The following is a 20,116-nucleotide window of genomic DNA, read 5'->3' as shown; positions in this document are numbered from 1 at the left end:
CCTCCTGCAGTATTTTAACGGCTTGATGAGCTTCCAGCTAGAAACCAGACTCAGCATCCACAGTAACGTTGCTCTCTTTCCCTTATATTCCCCCCCCCAGACTCATTGTCATGACAACCCCATGTCTCCGCTACGTCCTCGTTTCTGATGTGCCGCAATTTAAACTCGGAAAACAAAAAAAAAGAACCCGAAACACAGTTCTTACGAATGAGTGCGTAAAGCATGCAAAGAGGACAGGCTGCAGCAGGTCCTTCCTGAGCATCAGGTAAAACCTTCACCTGCTGCGGATTATTTAATGTGTAGCAGAAGAGGGACATGCGTCCTCTTACAACAGAGACACGCCTGGAAGCTACCACGGTCCAAAGTGAAGGAAGTGAAGGATTTACGATTACCGTAAATTCCAGACTATAAGCCGCTACTTTTTTCCTAATAATAATATGTTTTTTTGCTGTTTTTTTCATGCCGCCAATAACATTTTGCCTCCTAACATTAGACCAATAAAATTAACGAATAGTTCACAGCGATCCAATGAAATTGTTCGATAAATCAAACACTTTCACTGCTAAATTATAGTAAATCGCTCATTTGTGCTCAAAGTCAACATGGAAAACAGACGAAGAAATGCACATGATCCAGCTTTTAAATTAAAGGAGATCAATCTGAGATGAGCCTGTGAGAGCGACAACGAAGAGGCTGAAATGAGCGACTAAGTTCTAAGGCTGTTTATATTTAATTAAAAGTTTAAAAATCCTCATCTTTCTGTGTAATTATCTCATAATACAATGTGGACACCCGTGGCTTATAGTCCGATGCGGTCTATAGTCTTTAAATCAATGTAGAAAGAATGAAGGACACATGAATTTTAGAAGATTAGGTGGAACTTCCACCTCATTGAAAGTTATCCGCCGGCAAAGTGTGGGAGTAGCTATAAGAAACTATGTGTATGCGTGTAAAGTTTAACTCGACTAATGGGAATAAATCCATCTACGGATTATTTGGTTGATTGGCTGTTTCATCCTAAAATGTTTTAATCAATCAAATCACGAGTCTCAGCTTCCACACGTCCACAGAAGAGAGAAAACAACAGAGAAAGCATGACTTTTCAGCCCAATCTTTAGACACAATGATGTTGCAAACTAGTTAATTTGTCAGCTTTAAGCGGTTTAAGCTGCTGTCAGCATGTGGTTCTGCAGACAGAATCTGTTGTTCGTAGATTTAAACGCTCGCATGCTGACAGAACTGCGATGATGGCTTCAGTATAATGAATTAGTCACATCCAAGATTAGTTCTACTCATGTGTTATCGATGAATTAGCCATGCTGGGAGTGTCACACTTCCACATCTGTGTTTGTGCACGTCTCGCTGGTTGTTACCTCCTCTTTATGTGGAGTCAGCTTTGGCGTCACTTTGGTTCTCGTGTTCCTTCTGTTCTCTGCCTCCACTTCTTCCTGTCGACACATGCAGGAGAAACACAAGCCATTACCAGCTGAGTCATCTGCACCAAGAGCCCAGCATTCAGGGCAGAAAGAGACGAGGAGCTAAATGCAAACGAGACGTTTCGTAATGACAGGATGGTTGGGATGAGATGGAGTTGGCTGGAACAATGTGGACTGGAGGTGAAAAACACTTCGGTGTCAGTGGGCGGTCGTTTCTACTCAGAAAACAAGCTGTAATTTAAGGTAGTTTGTCTGGCAGCCCAACAAAGCTTTGAGGAGCTAAACTGCTACCAGTGAAAACACAACACTGTCTGGGTGTCAAGTGTTTGCTTTGGATGGAGAATCTGTCGGTGGAAAACCTTTCATTAAGACAAAACGGTTTTCTCACACAGTTTCGCCTGGTGAACCAGATACTCTGGGCATCGCAGATCATTCAAAAAAGCATAGGAAAAGCTAAGAAATGACCTGTTAAACCCTTTCATTTATTCATCTGTGTTGACTCTCAGGCTGCCACGATTATGTCGACAATTAAAATCCTCGACGACTAATTTAATAGTCGATGTTCGGGGAAAAAAAAGCATTTATGCCACGTATTTGTGTGTTAGCGATAGGTTTTTAAGTTAAAACCATCGGTTACAGCCACTGTTCGGGTAAAAAAAGCATTTATGCCACGTATTTGTGCGTTAGCGATAGGTTTTTAAGTTAAAACCATCGGTTACAGCCACTGTTCGGGAAAAAAAAGCATTTATGCCACGTATTTGTGCGTTAGCAATAGGTTTTTAAGTTAAAACCATCAGTTACAGCCACTGTTCGGGTAAAAAAAGCATTTATGCCACGTATTTGTGCGTTAGCAATAGGTTTTTAAGTTAAAACCATCGGTTACAGCCACTGTTCGGGGAAAAAAGCTTTTATGCCACGTATTTGTGCGTTAGCGATAGGTTTTTAAGTTAAAACCATCGGTTACAGCCACTGTTCGGGAAAAAAAAGCATTTATGCCACGTATTTGTGCGTTAGCGATAGGTTTTTAAGTTAAAACCATCGGTTACAGCCACTGTTCGGGAAAAAAAAGCATTTATGCCACGTATTTGTGCGTTAGAGATAGGTTTTTAAGTTAAAACCATCGGTTACAGCCACTGTTCGGGAAAAAAAAGCATTTATGCCACGTATTTGTGCGTTAGCGATAGGTTTTTAAGTTAAAACCATCGGTTACAGCCACTGTTCGGGGAAAAAAGCATTTATGCCACGTATTTGTGCGTTAGCGATAGGTTTTTAAGTTAAAACCATCGGTTACAGCCACTGTTCGGGAAAAAAAAGCATTTATGCCACGTATTTGTGCGTTAGAGATAGGTCGTTTTTCTGTTGTTTTTTTTTTCTTTTTCAAACTTTGTTTTTCTCTCAAAGCTGCTGCCTTTCTGTCCTTGACACACATGCGTAGTCGTGGTAACCGGGGGTCAGCCGTGATGTCACAGGAAGTTAAATCAGACGGGCTCTGGTATCATGGCTACCCGGCTCAGAGGTGTGGGAGCATTTTAAGAAAACTAAAGACAAATGTGGCAGAATTTGCCGATGCACGAGCTCCTGAAAAGGAAACATGTTGTTGTGGCTGATTGTGAAGAGGGACGTCGTCTTGCTAAGCTAACTGGCTAGTTAGCTGCTAAAATTAGCGTAAACAGATAGTTAGCTTGCTACTTACTCATATTAATAGCTGTAAACGTTAACATTAGCGATGACGATTTGATTAATTAGCCTTAGCACACATATTTAATTTGTTTTCTGTAACATTATAATAATGATGTGTTTGAATAGGAATGCTAATGTTATGTTTCAGTGCTAAAAAACTACGTTCATCTTCAATAGACGGCTTTGTTACAAAGCTACATGCACACCTCAGCAAGCAAATGTCCTGACTGAGTCCATACTGAACATGTTGTTGTTATATTTGAGTCAGTGAGACCAAAACCTTTTGGGAATAATTCCTTAGTTTCAGGTGCCTCATTTGATTTAAATGCAGCTATGTTTGATGCCAGAGACAAATGAAGGAAAGAAAAACCTAAAAATGTATTTATTTTTGTGTTTGCTACACAGTTAAATAATTGTTTTTTGCAACAAGCTGCATATTTCATATTATTTTAGTTAGCATCTACCTTAAACAGTCCAAGCTGAAAGCTAATGATGGTTAAATAAGAGCAACTGCATCCTGGTGCGATAAGCTGTATGTTTTACTTTCAATCTACATATGATCCGATTAGTCGACTAATCGAAAAAAATAAAATAATCGGTGATTAATCGACTATTAAAATAATGGTTTGTGGCAGCCCTCGTTGACTCTATGAAAACCATCACATCCAAACACGTAAAGCAGCAGATCTCCAGCTTCTGAGGACTCATCAAACATCCACTCTAAAGAAAGATGACAACAAACTGAGAATGTTTGCACGTAAACTGTGTTCCTGCATCAATTCCAGTTCAACAAATTCCTGGAAATGTTTCGGTAATTTTAGCAAATGAAGAAATTCTGACTCACAATGAGCCGCTGGGGTTGAGAATCGGGGCAGAGAAGGAAAAAGGTCACGACATGTGGAGCCAGCGGTGACTCAGAGGAGATCTTTAATACCCAGAGGAGGGGAACGGAGGGAAGTGAGATGGAAAAACTACAGGCAGAAGCTGCGTCTGAGCGAGGCAAAACGAAGAAGTGGAGAGTTTGGAAACAGTAAACAAGAAGAAGTGTGAGAGGGAAGGTGTGGGGAACGGAAACCAGACATGATGAGAGGGAACGAACACAAATACAGAGACGATTAACAGGCTGAGATGTGCTTCAAGCTGATGGTTGCCGGGCAGATTTCAAAGAGAAGCACATCACAGCTCCCCAGTGTTGGCCGTTCTCCTGCATCTGAGCTTTCATACGTACGGCAGCAGCTAAGCACGTCCCCCCTCTGTTCATTGAGCTCCTCTGGCTGCCCTTAGCCGCCTGCATCAGATCCAAGTCCCTGATGTTAGCTACAAAGAGCTTAATGGAACGGCTCCATCTACTTGAAGGCTCTTGCAAAGGCTTCTGTCCCAACTGGGTCCCTCCGTTGGTCCCAGGATTGTCGTCTAGCAGCTCCTACACCACGCCTAAGACAATCCAAACTCTGTTCATGTGTCGTCCCACGATGGTGGAATGACCTACCGAGCGCTACCAGAACAGGGGCGTCCCTGTCTATCTTCAAGAAGCTCCTGAAAACCCAGCTCATCAGAGAGCATCTCCTATCCTGTACTTACCTTGTACTTCCCTCCCCCCTCTATCTCTGCACTTTATCTTTCTGCACTTCCTTCTATGCCTGCACCCTATCTCTACTCTGTCCCCTCTGACAGAGTCGGACTCCTGGGTTCCTTCTATGTAGCTTATTGTTAGCTTTTTATAAAGCTGTTATATCTTCATTTGTAAGTCGCTTTGGATAAAAGCGTCTGCTAAATACATAAATATAAACTCTATGCTTGACCGAATAGTTCATAACACATTTTTCTGCAGTTATTTCAGTTTTACTCTGACTTTAAGGTCAATATCGAGAATCCTGGCACCCAAAAGAAAATCCTCGGTGCAAGAAGGACCCGAAAATTAGCCAAAATTCTACAAGAAAAGGTCACATTTTGTCTAAAAATGGATTTGTCAACTAACATTTCATAATGATGTGGTTGATGATGGGCGTTTGTGACAACATCTGCACTCAAATGAACCAAATAACAGCTAAAAGGTGAATAATAAAGTCTTTCTGCACTTCCTTCTATGCCTGCACCCTATCTCTACTCTGTCCCCTCTGACAGAGTCGGACTCCTGGGTTCCTTCTATGTAGCTTATTGTTAGCTTTTTATATAGCTGTTATATCTTCATTTGTACGTCGCTTTGGATAAAAGCTTCTGCTAAATACAGAAACATAAACAGGAAACTAACCCTGAGGAGGAAACAACAACTGTGGTGGACACCCACAAGAGGAGAAAGCTCTCCTTTAGGAACTACTTTCATCCCGAGTTTAAAGGCTAAAACCTTACAAGAGCCAAACACATCTGCGTGATGCTAACACCCAACAGATGCTCTCCAAAGCCGGAAGAATGAAACACTGTGGTTACAATCATGGCTCCATAAAGGTTAAAGTTACAATAAAGACCATTATTATCCAAATATGACCTTTTAGCGACTGAGTGACTCATAAATACAGTCCCTGAGAAGCATTTTATTTGTCTTCTTCGTACTTTGAGCTCCACACGATGACACTTGAACAATAAGTGTGTCGTGCAGAACATGCTGTCTGCTGGGATGTCCCCTGAGGGAAAATGGACTTTGACTCCACAAAGCCAGGCCTGTCAACATGTATGTGCACATAACACCAGCATGCATGACATGCATGACAGACTGACCCCACAGTGCACCACATCTATGCTTCCAGGGCCAAAAAAAACATCATAAAAGCCAGAAGCTAAAAGATTTTCTGGGACAGCTTTTCTGAGGTCTCTTTTAAAGGAAAACCATCGTCAATAAATCATTAGGAACTCATCTGCTGAACAGACTCTGCTGGAGGAGCCGAGGCATCGCTAAAGATGGAGGGAGGAGGAGGGGCTGAGATGGAGGACTGGAAGGTTAAAAGGACAGAAAAAAGAAAGAGACGACAGAAGAGTGTGAGAAACCGTTCATTCCTGCTGTGATAGTTCACACCTTCCCAGCTGCACCATTGTGGATGGTTGATGAAATCGGCAGGCGTATCACTGCTGGGTCACAGCCTGCAGATGTCAAAACTATCTGATAAGAACCCATTTACCATGCCGGGGTGTCACATGAATGAGCTGCGAACCCTCCATTTAACAGAGAGCAATTCAGTGTAAATGATTCCATTTAACCATCCATCAACAGGATAAACTCATCATATAACAGCCGCGTTCAAAAGGAATCCATGCTGGGGTCTATGATAAGAAGAAACTAATGCTAATATGCTAATATAGCGTCGATCCCGGTCCATGATAAGAAGAAACTAATGCTAATATGCTAATATAGCGTCGATCCCGGTCCATGATAAGAAGAAACTAATGCTAATATGCTAATATAGCGTCGATCCCGGTCCATGATAAGAAGAAACAAATGCTAATATGCTAATATAGCGTCGATCCCGGTCCATGATAAGAAGAAACTAATGCTAATATGCTAATATAGCGTCGATCCCGGTCCATGATAAGAAGAAACTAATGCTAATATGCTAATATAGCGTCGATCCCGGTCCATGATAAGAAGAAACAAATGCTAATATGCTAATATAGCGTCGATCCCGGTCCATGATAAGAAGAAACTAATGCTAATATGCTAATATAGCGTCGATCCCGGTCCATGATAAGAAGAAACAAATGCTAATATGCTAATATAGCGTCGATCCCGGTCCATGATAAGAAGAAACTAATGCTAATATGCTAATATAGCGTCGATCCCGGTCCATGATAAGAAGAAACTAATGCTAATATGCTAATATAGCGTCGATCCCGGTCCATGATAAGAAGAAACAAATGCTAATATGCTAATATAGCGTCGATCCCGGTCCATGATAAGAAGAAACTAATGCTAATATGCTAATATAGCGTCGATCCCGGTCCATGATAAGAAGAAACAAATGCTAATATGCTAATATAGCGTCGATCCCGGTCCATGATAAGAAGAAACTAATGCTAATATGCTAATATAGCGTCGATCCCGGTCCATGATAAGAAGAAACTAATGCTAATATAGCGTCGATCCCGGTCCATGATAAGAAGAAACTAATGCTAATATGCTAATATAGCGTCGATCCCGGTCCATGATAAGAAGAAACAAATGCTAATATGCTAATATAGCGTCGATCCCGGTCCATGATAAGAAGAAACTAATGCTAATATGCTAATATAGCGTCGATCCCGGTCCATGATAAGAAGAAACAAATGCTAATATAGCGTCGATCCCGGTCCATGATAAGAAGAAACTAATGCTAATATGCTAATATAGCGTCGATCCCGGTCCATGATAAGAAGAAACTAATGCTAATATGCTAATATAGCGTCGATCCCGGTCCATGATAAGAAGAAACAAATGCTAATATGCTAATATAGCGTCGATCCCGGTCCATGATAAGAAGAAACTAATGCTAATATGCTAATATAGCGTCGATCCCGGTCCATGATAAGAAGAAACAAATGCTAATATAGCGTCGATCCCGGTCCATGATAAGAAGAAACTAATGCTAATATGCTAATATAGCGTCGATCCCGGTCCATGATAAGAAGAAACTAATGCTAATATGCTAATATAGCGTCGATCCCGGTCCATGATAAGAAGAAACAAATGCTAATATGCTAATATAGCGTCGATCCCGGTCCATGATAAGAAACTAATGCTAATATGCTAATATAGCGTCGATCCCGGTCCATGATAAGAAGAAACTAATGCTAATATGCTAATATAGCGTCGATCCCGGTCCATGATAAGAAGAAACAAATGCTAATATGCTAATATAGCGTCGATCCCGGTCCATGATAAGAAGAAACAAATGCTAATATGCTAATATAGCGTCGATCCCGGTCCATGATAAGAAGAAACTAATGCTAATATGCTAATATAGCGTCGATCCCGGTCCATGATAAGAAGAAACTAATGCTAATATGCTAATATAGCGTCGATCCCGGTCCATGATAAGAAGAAACTAATGCTAATATGCTAATATAGTGTCGATCCCGGTCCATGATAAGAAGAAACTAATGCTAATATGCTAATATAGTTTGAGATAAACTGTAAGCACTTTCAGTCAGTGTGAAGCTAACAAAGAGATCCGATTTAAAGCAGTTCACGGGTTCGAAAGGAGGTCTGTAGAAACAAAAAGGCTTAAAGTGCATCGGTTTTCTCCAGGATGGCTCCAATTCCAGGAGTTCCACTGTATCGTTTGTGTAAACAGCCATCAGCTGATCCAGTGTCCATCACCTGGTGATGTCACAGACTGTCCGTCTCACCCGGCCAACATCTGGCCCTGCACATGCGCCGTTTAAGACGGAAACTTTCTCATATTTCCAATCAGTCACGTCTGGATGCAGAATTACAGACTTCCAGGACTTAAAAATTCAACTAAAATTGGTTATATTTGGTGGAAACGAATAGGTCTGAGTGCTCATCTTACTGTGGTTATAATTTTCTCAAGCTGTAATTGGAGGGGGAATAGTTCTCAGAGCCGTCGTACAGAGAGAGGTCATCTCGGTAATGACTCCACACCAGGGTGGGAGCAGTCAAGTAACTGATTATTAGAGTTTTACCCAGAGTTATTCGCTCAAGTGTCCTTGAACAAAGAGCCGAACACCGACGGTTTCCACGACCTGAGCTCCCATCTCCCTGTAGGAAAAACCCACTTCAACAACTTTACTCAACTTTACTCAAGGTGACGCGATCAAAGTGGTGCAAACTGAGACCGAGAGGCAGCGAAAGCTGCACTCCGGCAGATTTAAAGGAGCATAAGAGAAGGATACACAAATATTCAGCTTTTTGGATCATTCCTGAGACGAAGGAGCTTTTCTTTGCTTCTCTGCTCAGTCAGAAGCAGAGAAAAGCAGCCCTGAGGGCTGTGGAAAACAATGTGTCTCATGAACTTTGTGTCGGAGTGATTCCTGCACAAGATCCCAGCACAGTTTTACCTTTAAATTCGTCAAATTACACTGAAAGCGGCACTCAAAACCACATTAACAGCATTTTCCAACACAAGTCCCCGTATTCTGTCTGAACCATCAGTAAAAATGCGTATTAGAGAGGCTTTGCTTCGGTTATTGCCTGAAATCATGAGCTGTGACAGCCGCCACAGAACAACCGACCCCTGAGAGGCTGAGAAGGGGGAGCAGGGCTGCTACAGCATCTGATTTCAACACTCTTACTGTGGCCTGTGACAGGAGAAAGAGACTCCAAAGTTTGCAAGGAAAGTCGAGGACTTGTTGCCCCAAACCAATCTATTCAAGGCATTTGGTTTCGTTTGAAGTTTCCCAGAAACAGCTGAGAGTCAGAAAGTCTATTTTCTCCCTCCTGGGACAAAAACCCATCCGCACCTTGATGTTCTGACAGTGATGTGTTCAGTGTTCCTCATGGCCCCCCCGCCCTGCATGTTCTCCATGTTTCCCTGATTCAAACGAATGGCTCGGGTCTCTAAGCTCTGCAGAAGGCTGGAGCAGGGAAACGTGGACAACATGCAGGGCATTAGTGCACGGCTGCTGCTGAAAGCCGGGGGACTGAACCAGAACGATTTGGTTAAAACTGGTGAGAAGTGACGTTTCCACCCAACCTTTTCCCAGCGTGACACACGACAGACTGAAAGAGAAACGACTCGTTTCTCCAACAATCAGGGGAGTAAACCAGCTGAGCACCAAGAAACGGTGACGTTAAAGACTTGCATGGAGGCTTAAGTGTTGTAGTGCGAGACCCCCTGACTCAGACCAGCCGTGTAGTGTGAACAAACTAAACACCAATGGTTTAAGAACATCTCTGCCAGGTGCTGGACACCAAAAGCGGCGTGAGCGGCCAGCTGCCGTTCATTTTCAATGTAAGCTGGCGTCCATGAGCGGCCGGCGTTGTGAGCTTCGTGAGCTTCAAAACTTGAGAAAGGCCAAGAGTACGATCCATGGTGAAAGAACCGATGTGTGGATGGATTATTATATATGTCTGCTATGTCCTATACATATAAGCCCCGCCCCTTTGGCCGCTTCTGGCGGCAGAAGAAGCAGAAGCGGCGGGTTGTGAGCTTCGTGAGAGACCACAGCCGCTTAACTGTCACAGCAAGCATTAAGGAAAGCTGGAGTTATTCAGATGGATGGATTCTGCCGCTGTGGAAGATGTGCAAACTGCTCCGTGACCATTATATTCATGTGATGATGAAATATGAGATGACTGATGAGGAGTTCTTTGAGAAAAGAGAAAGAAAAAGGTACCTTGCTGTTGCGTGTTGTTGGTCGTTTACTCCTCCTGAAAAGGCCAGACTTCAAAAACAAGAAACAACTTGGTTACAAACACTGTAAAGAGCTCTAAAATCTGTTCATTCAGGACTCAGAACACCAGAGAGCTGCATGCTGCACCAGCATCCAAAGCAGTGTTCCTGCTGCAGGATCCGAGCTTTCGCTTTGGTGGGTATTCAGAGAGGCCCAAACAACTGTGCTGACCACAAACCTGACCATCTGATCTCATTACAATCATAGGTTTTAAAGGGGAACTCCGGTATTTTTAAACCTTATTTCTGGCATGAAATACGTTCATCTACTCACTGAGAACAGTTTGGTGAAAGTCGGCGTCCTTCAGAAGATATTTAGATAACTGGAGATCCATATAACGGAGTGAACGGGGCTTAGAGCCTCTAAATAAGGCATTATCTGTCTTTATTTCACCAATACTTTAAGAAGAATGAATGAATGAACGTGTGCTATAGCTCTGTTAGCTCATAGCTGCTGTTATGTGGCTACTTGCAGCTATAGGAGAGCTAACGGAGGGATTTCTACACAGGCACTCTACTGGGACCACTTCATCCACACGCCCCCCTGCAGCACAGTTTATTCACTCCGTGCTCTGTGACAGTCGGCTAACTTCACACAGAGTTTGCTGCTGATAGTTTTGTGCAACATGGCAGGATATTTATCAGATTTAGACGAGGACTTTGAGTACGATGGACCTTCTTACAGTTTTCAGTCAGAGTATAAAGATGAGGAGCTGCTGGAAAGGAGGAAGCAGAAGCAGAGAGAGGAACAGCTGGCCACAGAACAACAGACCGCTGCATGTCCATGAATCGATGCTAACTGATGGACGATGTTTACCTCTGCCAACAGAGGAGGAATGCGTCCAATAAAGACAGATAATGCCTTATTTAGAGGCTCTAAGCCCCGTTCACTCCGTTATATGGATCTCCAGTTATCTAAATATCCTCTGAAGGACGCCGACTTTCACCAAACTGTTCTCAGTGAGCAGATGAACGTATTTCATGCCAGAAATAAGGTTTAAAGATACCAGAGTTCCCCTTTAAAGGAATTATTCTGAGCTTGAAATATGTCCAATTTATTAGCTAGAAATATCCATTTGTTTGATGAATTAGTTTAACGGAACAGTGTTTACGTTGGTGACCTCATGGTGAATAACCTTTAGGCAATAAAGCATTAAAGCTGAGAGAGAGTGTTCACGGTTAGGTTTAAAGCAACTCCATTCAGAGACAGACAGCCAACATCGTGCTGATGTTTAAGCCTCATGGAAGTCAGCCGTCATCCTTTTAAAAACCCAAAGCCACAAGCTCAGAATGAGCCTCCGTTTCTGCTGACAAGGCAAAGAATAAAGGTGCTTTTCAGCCGTTTTTGGACCTCTGTCTGCTCCTGAGATACTCCAGCATCATTGAACAGAGAAAACAGCTCCATCACCTGGAGCTGGAGCTGTTTTCTCTGTTCAACAGCTTTAAAACCGAAGAGTTTCACTCCGCTGCCTCAGATGATCAGCGCTTTTTGGGTCTTACCCTCATTATGAGACCATATGGGCGGGACAGCAGGGCATCAGATGACCACAGAGATGCTGATAATCTTTTAATAATCTCTGATGCAGAGTCCCTTGGAGCTCCACAGCCTTCATATTCCCCTGAAGACAGGATAAAGGGGCTGTTCTTAGTGAGCGAGCTGTAATTCAGCTTTAAAGCTGAGGATCCACTCTCTCCCTGACCTCTGCGAGGCCCCGTCAGGAATCATCCTATTAATCAGCGGCGACTCTCGGCTGGATCAAGGAGAGGCCAAGATCCTGCTGGCAGGCAGCAGAGAGACAGATTGAAAGGCCGATGCACACGACAGGCCAACACGGGACATCTGAAAACCCTCTCTGCCCGACCCGCTGCTGCTTTCTCACCACATCAGAGCAGATTAAAGCAGCCAAAATGTGAGAAACACAACTTCAAATAACAAATCTTTTATCAGGTGTTTAAAGGAAACCCCGCCTTACCACAGCGCCTCCACCCAGAGACGGAAAGATGGATCAGACAGCCTCATTTAACAGCGCTGAATCGAGTCATTAAAGGGGAACTCCGGTGTTTTTAAACCTTATTTCTGGCATGAAATACGTTCATCTACTCGATTCTTTCCAGGCTTTCCTCTGTCGTCTTTTATCTAATAAATCCACGTTTTTCCATCCAAAATTCTCAGTTTATAATATCCTAATTATGGTGAAGTCATTAAAGCTTAAATCTGAGCATGTTGCAGTAGTTTGAACAACAAAGAGAGTATTTATTGTTGTGGAAACTTGCTTTTTATTTGCTACAGACTTTGTTAAAGTTACGAAACACGTCATACAGTGAAATTCTAAAAACTTACAGGTTATGCTGTTAATAACTCTTAAAGGGGAACTCCGGTATTTTTTAAACCTTATTTCTGGCATGAAATACGTTCATCTGCTCACTGAGAACAGTTTGGTGAAAGTCGGCGTCCTTCAGAAGATATTTAGATAACTGGAGATCCATATAACGGAGAGAACGGGGCTTAGAGCCTCTAAATAAGGCATTATCTGTCTTTATTTCACCAATACTTTAAGAAGAATGAATGAATGAACGTGTGCTATAGCTCTGTTAGCTCATAGCTGCTGTTATGTAGCTACTTGCAGCTATAGGAGAGCTAACGGAGGGATTTCTACACAGGCACTCTACTGGGACCACTTCATCCACACGCCCCCCTGCAGCACAGTTTATTCACTCCGTGCTCTGTGACAGTCGGCTAACTTCACACGGAGTTTGCTGCTGATAGTTTTGTGCAACATGGCAGGATATTTATCAGATTTAGACGAGGACTTTGAGTACAATGGACTTTCTTACAGTTTTCAGTCAGAGTATAAAGACGAGGAGCTCCTGGAAAGGAGGAAGCAGAAGCAGAGAGAGGAACAGCTGGCCGGAGACAACAGACCGCTGCATGTCCGCGAATCGATGCTAACTGGTGGAGGATGTTTACCTCTGCCAACAGAGGAGGAGCCTCCAATAAAGACAGATAATGCCTTATTTAGAGGCTCTAAGCCCCGTTCACTCCGTTATATGGATCTCCAGTTATCTAAATATCTTCTGAAGGACGCCGACTTTCACCAAACTGTTCTCTGTGAGCAGATGAACGTATTTCATGCCAGAAATAAGGTTTAAAAACACCGGAGTTCCCCTTTAAACCGGTCAGGAGGGGCCCTCTAAAGCTGAGTGGGTCTCTTTATATTCGGTGCTCCTCCTGCACCAAACTTGTGTTGAATCTGTGTAACACAGACATCTTTTATCATCAGGGAAGCTTCAGTTTTAAGAAAGCAGCTCATCAGGCTGTTAAAGCGACAGCATTCAGTCATGGCTTTCCCTCCTGCTCATTGTACACTTTCAGGAAGTCTGCATAAAGATCTTTGTATCAGGGAGCCAGCTCCTCGGAACAAGACTCAGCAGCCCGCCGACACTGAACAATAAGACTCTCCTGAGGGCAGTAATGTCCTCATTCTGCAGGAGTTAAAGAAGAGAGGTGGCTTCAGGTACCAAACACTCCTAATGCAGCCTCCAACACCTTCGACAACGTGCCCCAAACAGTCACCTCTCACTTATCGATGTTTGAAACGACCCACAGAGCGGACAGCAGTGACCCTACAACAACCCAGAAGCTGGAAACTCCGACCCCCTCAGAACAGAAGACCCTCTGAGGTGAGCTGAAACATCTCAGAGTTACTTCCTGCTCATTTTAGGATGTGCATGTCGGACATTTTAACGCCAGGATGCTCCCTGCCTCTCAGCCCGATGACACCTGGGATGAAACCCAGCCGCCCTGCCTTTCAGTTGGACTGAAAGGTTAAAGTAACGTTGCTTTAAGAGAGTCCCAAACTATGCTAATAACGTATGTTTCCTTCCATGATGAGGAAGCTAATAATTGCAGGTTATATTTTCAACTGACAAGAAAATGTGTCGGCGGCTTTTCCAGAGCCACAGTTACTATAAGTGAGAACCAGGAAGACACGTTGGGTAAAGGCTTGCATTAAGAGCTGTGATCTGTCAGCTTTTGTCCTCCTCTGAAGCCTTTTAATGGAGGCACCCAACTCTCCTGGACCAACTCCTCCTTTCCTGCTTGAAACTCTGCTTTCCTGCTGCTTATTGCTCTCTTCCTTCCACCATTTATGTCGTCTTCATCCGTCCTTCTGCCTTCATTTCATCCTCTCAAGCTGGCATTCTCTCTCACTTTCTCCATACCTCCATCTTCCCTCTTCCCTCAGTTCATACCAGTCCAGCACCATCCCCAGTTTGTTTTTTAAGACGTTTCTTCCTGTATTTCACCCTCTTCTTGGGTTAAACGCTGAGCTGAGTTTGACAAGTGCATCACTGCCTCAGCATTAAAGCGGCATCATGAGACAAAGACCAAAATAAAGTCATAAAAGACCGTCTTTTATTGTCTTTTGAAGAGGCTAAAGTCTGGGTCACTGTAGATCCGCCCTCTTTTGTGCACTTTTCATTACTTTTCTCTGCATTGAACACTGCATAGTCAGCAGAAAACGAGTCATTAGTGGAATTACTTTGGGAATTCATCCCACAGCTTTCAGCTGTGGAAATACTCCTACTGATGGTATCATGAGAAAATGCCATCATACCAGCAGAGTACAGGGTAGAGTACCCTGGAGGCTGGAGTTTTGGATGCAGGGACGCTGCAAACTAACCTAAAAACAACTCTTTCAACTCAATATATTAGAATAAAATGAAAAGACAGCATCTTCCTTTATGTACTGGGCTAAAGATTGTGGTTACGAGTCAAAATAAATCATACGTTTGGAATAAATTAAAGGTTTAATGAGGTTTTTAGCCAAGCTGTGCATTATGTACAAACAACACCGGTTCAGCTCTTAAGTTAGGCGTCTTTTTTAAGCTCCAATGAGTCGGTTTTAAGTAGCTTAACAACAACAACAAAGAGTACAAGGACTGGACTGAAGATGAGAGTTATCTAAATATCTTCTGACGCCGACTTTCACCAAACTGTTCTCGGTGAGCAGATGAACGTATTTCATGCCAGAAATAAGGTTTAAAAACACCAGAGTTCCCCTTTAAACTCTGAAGCTGAGCGGGTCTCTTTATATTTGGAACGAATCATGTCCGCTGGACTGAAAATGAGAGGAAAAAAAGCAGCAAATGTCCACAGAAAAGCTTCGAAATACCTTCAGAAAGCCTGGAGAACTAGTGCCAAAGACAGATAATGCCTTATTTAGAGGCTGCATCCTCTAAGCCCCGTTCACTCCGTTATATGGATCTCCAGTTATCTAAATATCTTCCGAAGGACGCTGACTTTCACCAAACTGTTCTTAGTGAGCAGATGAACGCATTTCATGCCAGAAATAAGGTTTAAAAATACCAGAGTTCCCCTTTAAACTCTGAAGCTGAGTGGGTCTCTTTATATTTGGAACGAATCATGTCCGCTGGACTGAAAAAAAGCAGCAAATGTCCACAGAAAAGCTTCGAAAGACCTTCAGAAAGCCTGGAGAAGTAGTGCCAAAGATCATGAGGCACGTTTGGCTCCTGAGGAAGAAGCGAAGGCTTTTGCTTCTATTGAGACAAACGGCATGTGGAGAGGTGGTGCACAACCTTGGCCAAACTATTACTGTCTCCCTGGAGGGGTCGTCTAAAATTGTGCACGGTTTTCTCAGTTTTTAAATGCCAGCCAGGCCTTGGTTCCAGTGTGGCCTTTCAGAATGATTCAACTCTTTTGATGTCCAACGCAGTCCGACAGCCCGTCTCAGACCAGGTCTGAGCGCTTTAATGGAAACTCCAGGATCATCTTTACCAACCCTGCCCTTATTCTTTAAGACTTTTTACCCAATTTAGGAGGTTTTTAAACAGCTCCTCGTCTAAATTTATCTTCATCTTTTATTCATTCGCTTTCTGCTGAGTGAGGATGACGGCGGATGCATCTGGGGAATCTCAGCCGAGTCTCATTTACATACAAGTCAGTAATTACATCTTGGATCAGTTTTTGTCACAACAGCAACCAGAGCTGACAGCTGTCTGCTAAATGCCTGTTATTTTCCACCAGGATGGCTGTCAAAACCACAGGTTTTCACAACTTAAGAAAAGAACAAGCAAATCCTGGCTTCAACACACCTGCTCCAGATCAAATGGATCTATTCAAAAAAAGCCTGAAGCAGGGAAACGTCTGCAGGACAGCGGCCCTCGAGGACCGGATTTGGACAGCCCTGTTCTTCTTGAATAGAATAACCTTTGTCAGATATACAGTTGGTGGCACTTTGAAACCTTAACTGAGCTCCCAGTGAATGTCATTCATAGCCCTGCCACCGGTGAACAGTTATTCAAGGACTCATCAGTGGAAAAGGCTGAAGGAAATGGAATCCACACACCAGTCCCTGAGAAACAAAGTCAAAATAACACACATCTGCACCGATACGAGCCAAAAACCAGCGTTCTGAGGCAGTAATTCAATAAAACTGCCCCCCTGCTCCTGTAGGACAGCTGGATAAAACACAGAAATGTTGGTTAAAAGCAGGGCCGGGCCGAGGTTCTTGGAGAATTCTGTTTTCAGATAACTTTCTTTATTTTTACAGCTATTACATATATATATTACAGCTTTACCTCAGTTCACTATGTATTTCGTGCTCATTCAATGGGCTGAAATCAGGCAAATGTTGAAGGCTGCTGGTGTATTTCCACCAAATCTTCTGAATGCATTTGAAAGTAGAGCAACTTCAACAGAAATTCAAGGCGACGGCGCATGCGGGTCGATTCCCTAGAGCACATATGTCAAACTCCGGTCCTCGAGGGCCGCTGTCCTGCAGGTTTTAGGTGTTTCCCTGCTTCAACGCACCTGATTCAGATTAAATGGATCTCTTTAAAGATTGTTAAGTTCTGCAGCAGTCTGCTAATGATGCATTGATCTGAATCAGCTGCGTTGAAGCAGGGAAACATCTAAAACCTGCAGGACAGCGGCCCTCGAAGACCGGAGTTTGACATCCCTGCCCTAGAGCGCATATGGGCTTTAGGAACCTGGGCCTGGGTTGGCTTGGTAGCTAAAAATCCTACTGGGGACGAGATTCGCCCAAAGCTCTGGACTCTGAGGCTCTGGGACAACACCTGTGGAGTGGCAGAGCGCAGGTGTTGTCCCCGTCTTTAAGAAAGTGGACCGTGGTGTGCATTCGAACTACAGGCCAGGCCCCAGGCCCCAGGCTCCAGGCTCCAGGCTCCAGGCTCCAGGCTCCAGGCTCCAGGCTCCAGGCCCCAGGCTCCAGGCTCACCTCAGGTCCAGGAGGAGCAGCGAGGCTTTCACCCGGGTCACAGAACAGAGCATCAGAGCTTAAAATTCAACTGGGTGACATCGAATTCTGAGCATCTGGTCCATACTTGTTTCGTTTCCTTGGAGAAGACTCACGATTGTGCCATCCGAAGGATCCTGAGGGGGGTGCAGCGGGAGTATGGATGGATTTTGCAGTTCCTGTTGGACTCCGCAGAGGTTTCCCCTCATGGATGTGAAGGAGTGGTCCGGGAGAGAAAGGTTTCTGCTTTGGCTGCAGCTCTGAGGCTCAGTTGCACTGCTGATCATTCTGAATGATGTGGTTCTGTTGGTTTCTTCCAGCCATGACCTTCAGTGCTGAAGCAGTTTAGGGCTGAGCGATTTTATCGATACCGCGATATGTATCAATATTTTTGTTTCCCGATATCGATTTTTCAGCCGCGAGTATCGATTTTTTATTTTTTTCTTGGTTTTTTTGCAAACTTTATTGAAAAGTTAGCTGCTACAATTAGTGAAAACGCAGAATTAGTTCATAAAAATGTTAAATAAAGTGCATATCTCAGTGGTTTTGATGGTTTTTCTGTTTATAGAATGTAGGATTGTTGTAATTTATTGTTTGAGCTCCTTCTCAAAAATGAAAAAAGATGGTTTGTGATCAGAGAATTTGGATTTGTTTATATGGTATTTAGCAAGTAAAACAAGCAGGTTGATGATGTAATATTCACAACATAAACATGAGTTTATACGCTGAATGTTTGTTTATTTGTCCAGTGTTCTCCTTCCGGTTCAAAGGACGAACCAACACACATCACACTTTCTTTTTAAAAGCTTTCATAAAATGCTGCGTATTAAATCGTATTGAATCGAATCGTATAAAATCGCATCGTAGAATGCTGTGTATCGCATCGTATCGTGAGATTAGAGTATCGCTACAGCCTGAGCCGAGTGTGAAGTAGTCAGTCCCTCCAAGCTCTTCCCTGCCCTTAACTGGTACTCAGCCAGAAAAGGATGGAGGTGGGTCCTTGGCTCAGGAGGAGGAGTCTAAGTAGCTCAGGATGTTGTTAACATGTGGCAGCGAGCGATGGACGGGCGGATCGGGCTTTATCAGGTGCTGCTCCTGTCCGCTGAGCTGAAAGGCAAAGCTCCATCTTTGCTCCAAGCCTTACGAATGGTCATGAGATTTAAGCAGTGACCAGAGGAAGAGTTTAAATGTTTTTTTTACATAGTTTGAATAGCATTAAAGTGGGTTTTTTCGGCTTATATCATGACTGTAGCCGGAAATAAATAGAAAAAGACAAATAAAAATGATTTGTGTGTATATATACTGTATAAATATATAAGATATCATTTAAACTAAAACAGTTTCAGTCTGTAAGGATGATCAGATGCATCAGAAAAGAACCATTTGCAGCTCTGGACCTTTCCACCAGCCTTATGCAGCAGACTGTATTAATCACAGCTTCAAATCTGCCCGAGTCTCATATTTTCATGCACAGAATTCCCTACTTCACTGCTAAACATGCAAGTATAAATGACTGGCATAAGGTGTTTTCATGCCTCAGCGCGTCAACAAGCCGGTGCCTCTGAGGATTACATGGAAATCAGGACAATGCAAAGTTGACAAAAGCAAGAAAAACAGCAGTAATTATTAAATGCAACTATCGTGTATCCCAGAAGGCGTTCATTTGAATCCATCTGGGGCCACGAGCTGCAGAATATGTAATAATGCTTTCCAGCAGCAGCGATATATCGAGGCATAAATGAGCCACTCGTGCTAAACACCCGTTTGTCACATTAGGATTTTAACCTCCTCGGAAAAACAGACAGAAAATAGACAGAAAACAACAGAAAACAGACAGAAAACAGCAGAAAACAGACAGAAAACAGACAGAAAACAACAGAAAACAACAGAAAACAGACAGAAAACCGACAGAAAACAGACAGAAAACAGAGAAAACAGACAGAAAACAGACAGAAAACAGCAGAAAACAGACAGAAAACAGACAGAAAACAGACAGAAAACAGACAGAAAACAGCAGAAAACAGACAGAAAACGGACAGAAAACAGCAGAAAACAGCAGAAAACAGACAGATAACAGCAGAAAACAGACAGAAAACAGACAGAAAACAGCAGAAAACAGCAGAAAACAACAGAAAACAACAGAAAACAACAGAAAACAACAGAAAACAACAGAAAAAAGACAGATAACAGACAGATAACAACAGAAAACAGACAGAAAACAGACAGAAAACAGACAGAAAACAGCAGAAAACAGACAGAAAACAGACAGAAAAAAGACAGAAAACAGGCAGAAAACAGACAGAAAACAGATAGAAAACAGACAGAAAAAAGACAGAAAACAGACAGAAAACAACAGAAAACGACAGAAAACAACAGAAAACGACAGAAAACAGCAGAAAAC

The 20,116-nt window shown here is 43.1% G+C and overlaps 2 protein-coding genes across 2 annotated transcripts in view; one reads left to right on the top strand and one right to left on the bottom strand.

Annotated features, from left to right (window-relative positions):
- LOC140312735 (endothelial PAS domain-containing protein 1-like) overlaps positions 1-20,116 on the top strand; it is a 486,153-nt gene that overhangs the window by 407,864 nt on the left and 58,173 nt on the right. The window lies entirely within an intron of this gene.
- kif20ba (kinesin family member 20Ba) overlaps positions 1-20,116 on the bottom strand; it is a 65,065-nt gene that overhangs the window by 7,337 nt on the left and 37,612 nt on the right. Inside the window, exons 31-32 of the mRNA XM_072390513.1 lie at positions 10,383-10,430; positions 1,374-1,448 (exon numbers count right to left, since the gene is read on the bottom strand). Of these exons, the coding sequence (XP_072246614.1) occupies positions 1,374-1,448; positions 10,383-10,430 (123 nt within the window). The remainder of the gene's footprint in view (positions 1-1,373; positions 1,449-10,382; positions 10,431-20,116) is intronic.

The sequence above is a fragment of the Leuresthes tenuis genome, unplaced genomic scaffold (assembly GCF_036924035.1).
Source record: "Leuresthes tenuis unplaced genomic scaffold, fLeuTen1.0.hap1 SCAF_8, whole genome shotgun sequence".
In the NCBI taxonomy this organism is placed as follows: Eukaryota; Metazoa; Chordata; class Actinopteri; order Atheriniformes; family Atherinopsidae; genus Leuresthes; species Leuresthes tenuis.
Note: the sequence above shows the minus strand (reverse complement) of the source record. Positions and strands in the feature narration are given on the sequence as shown.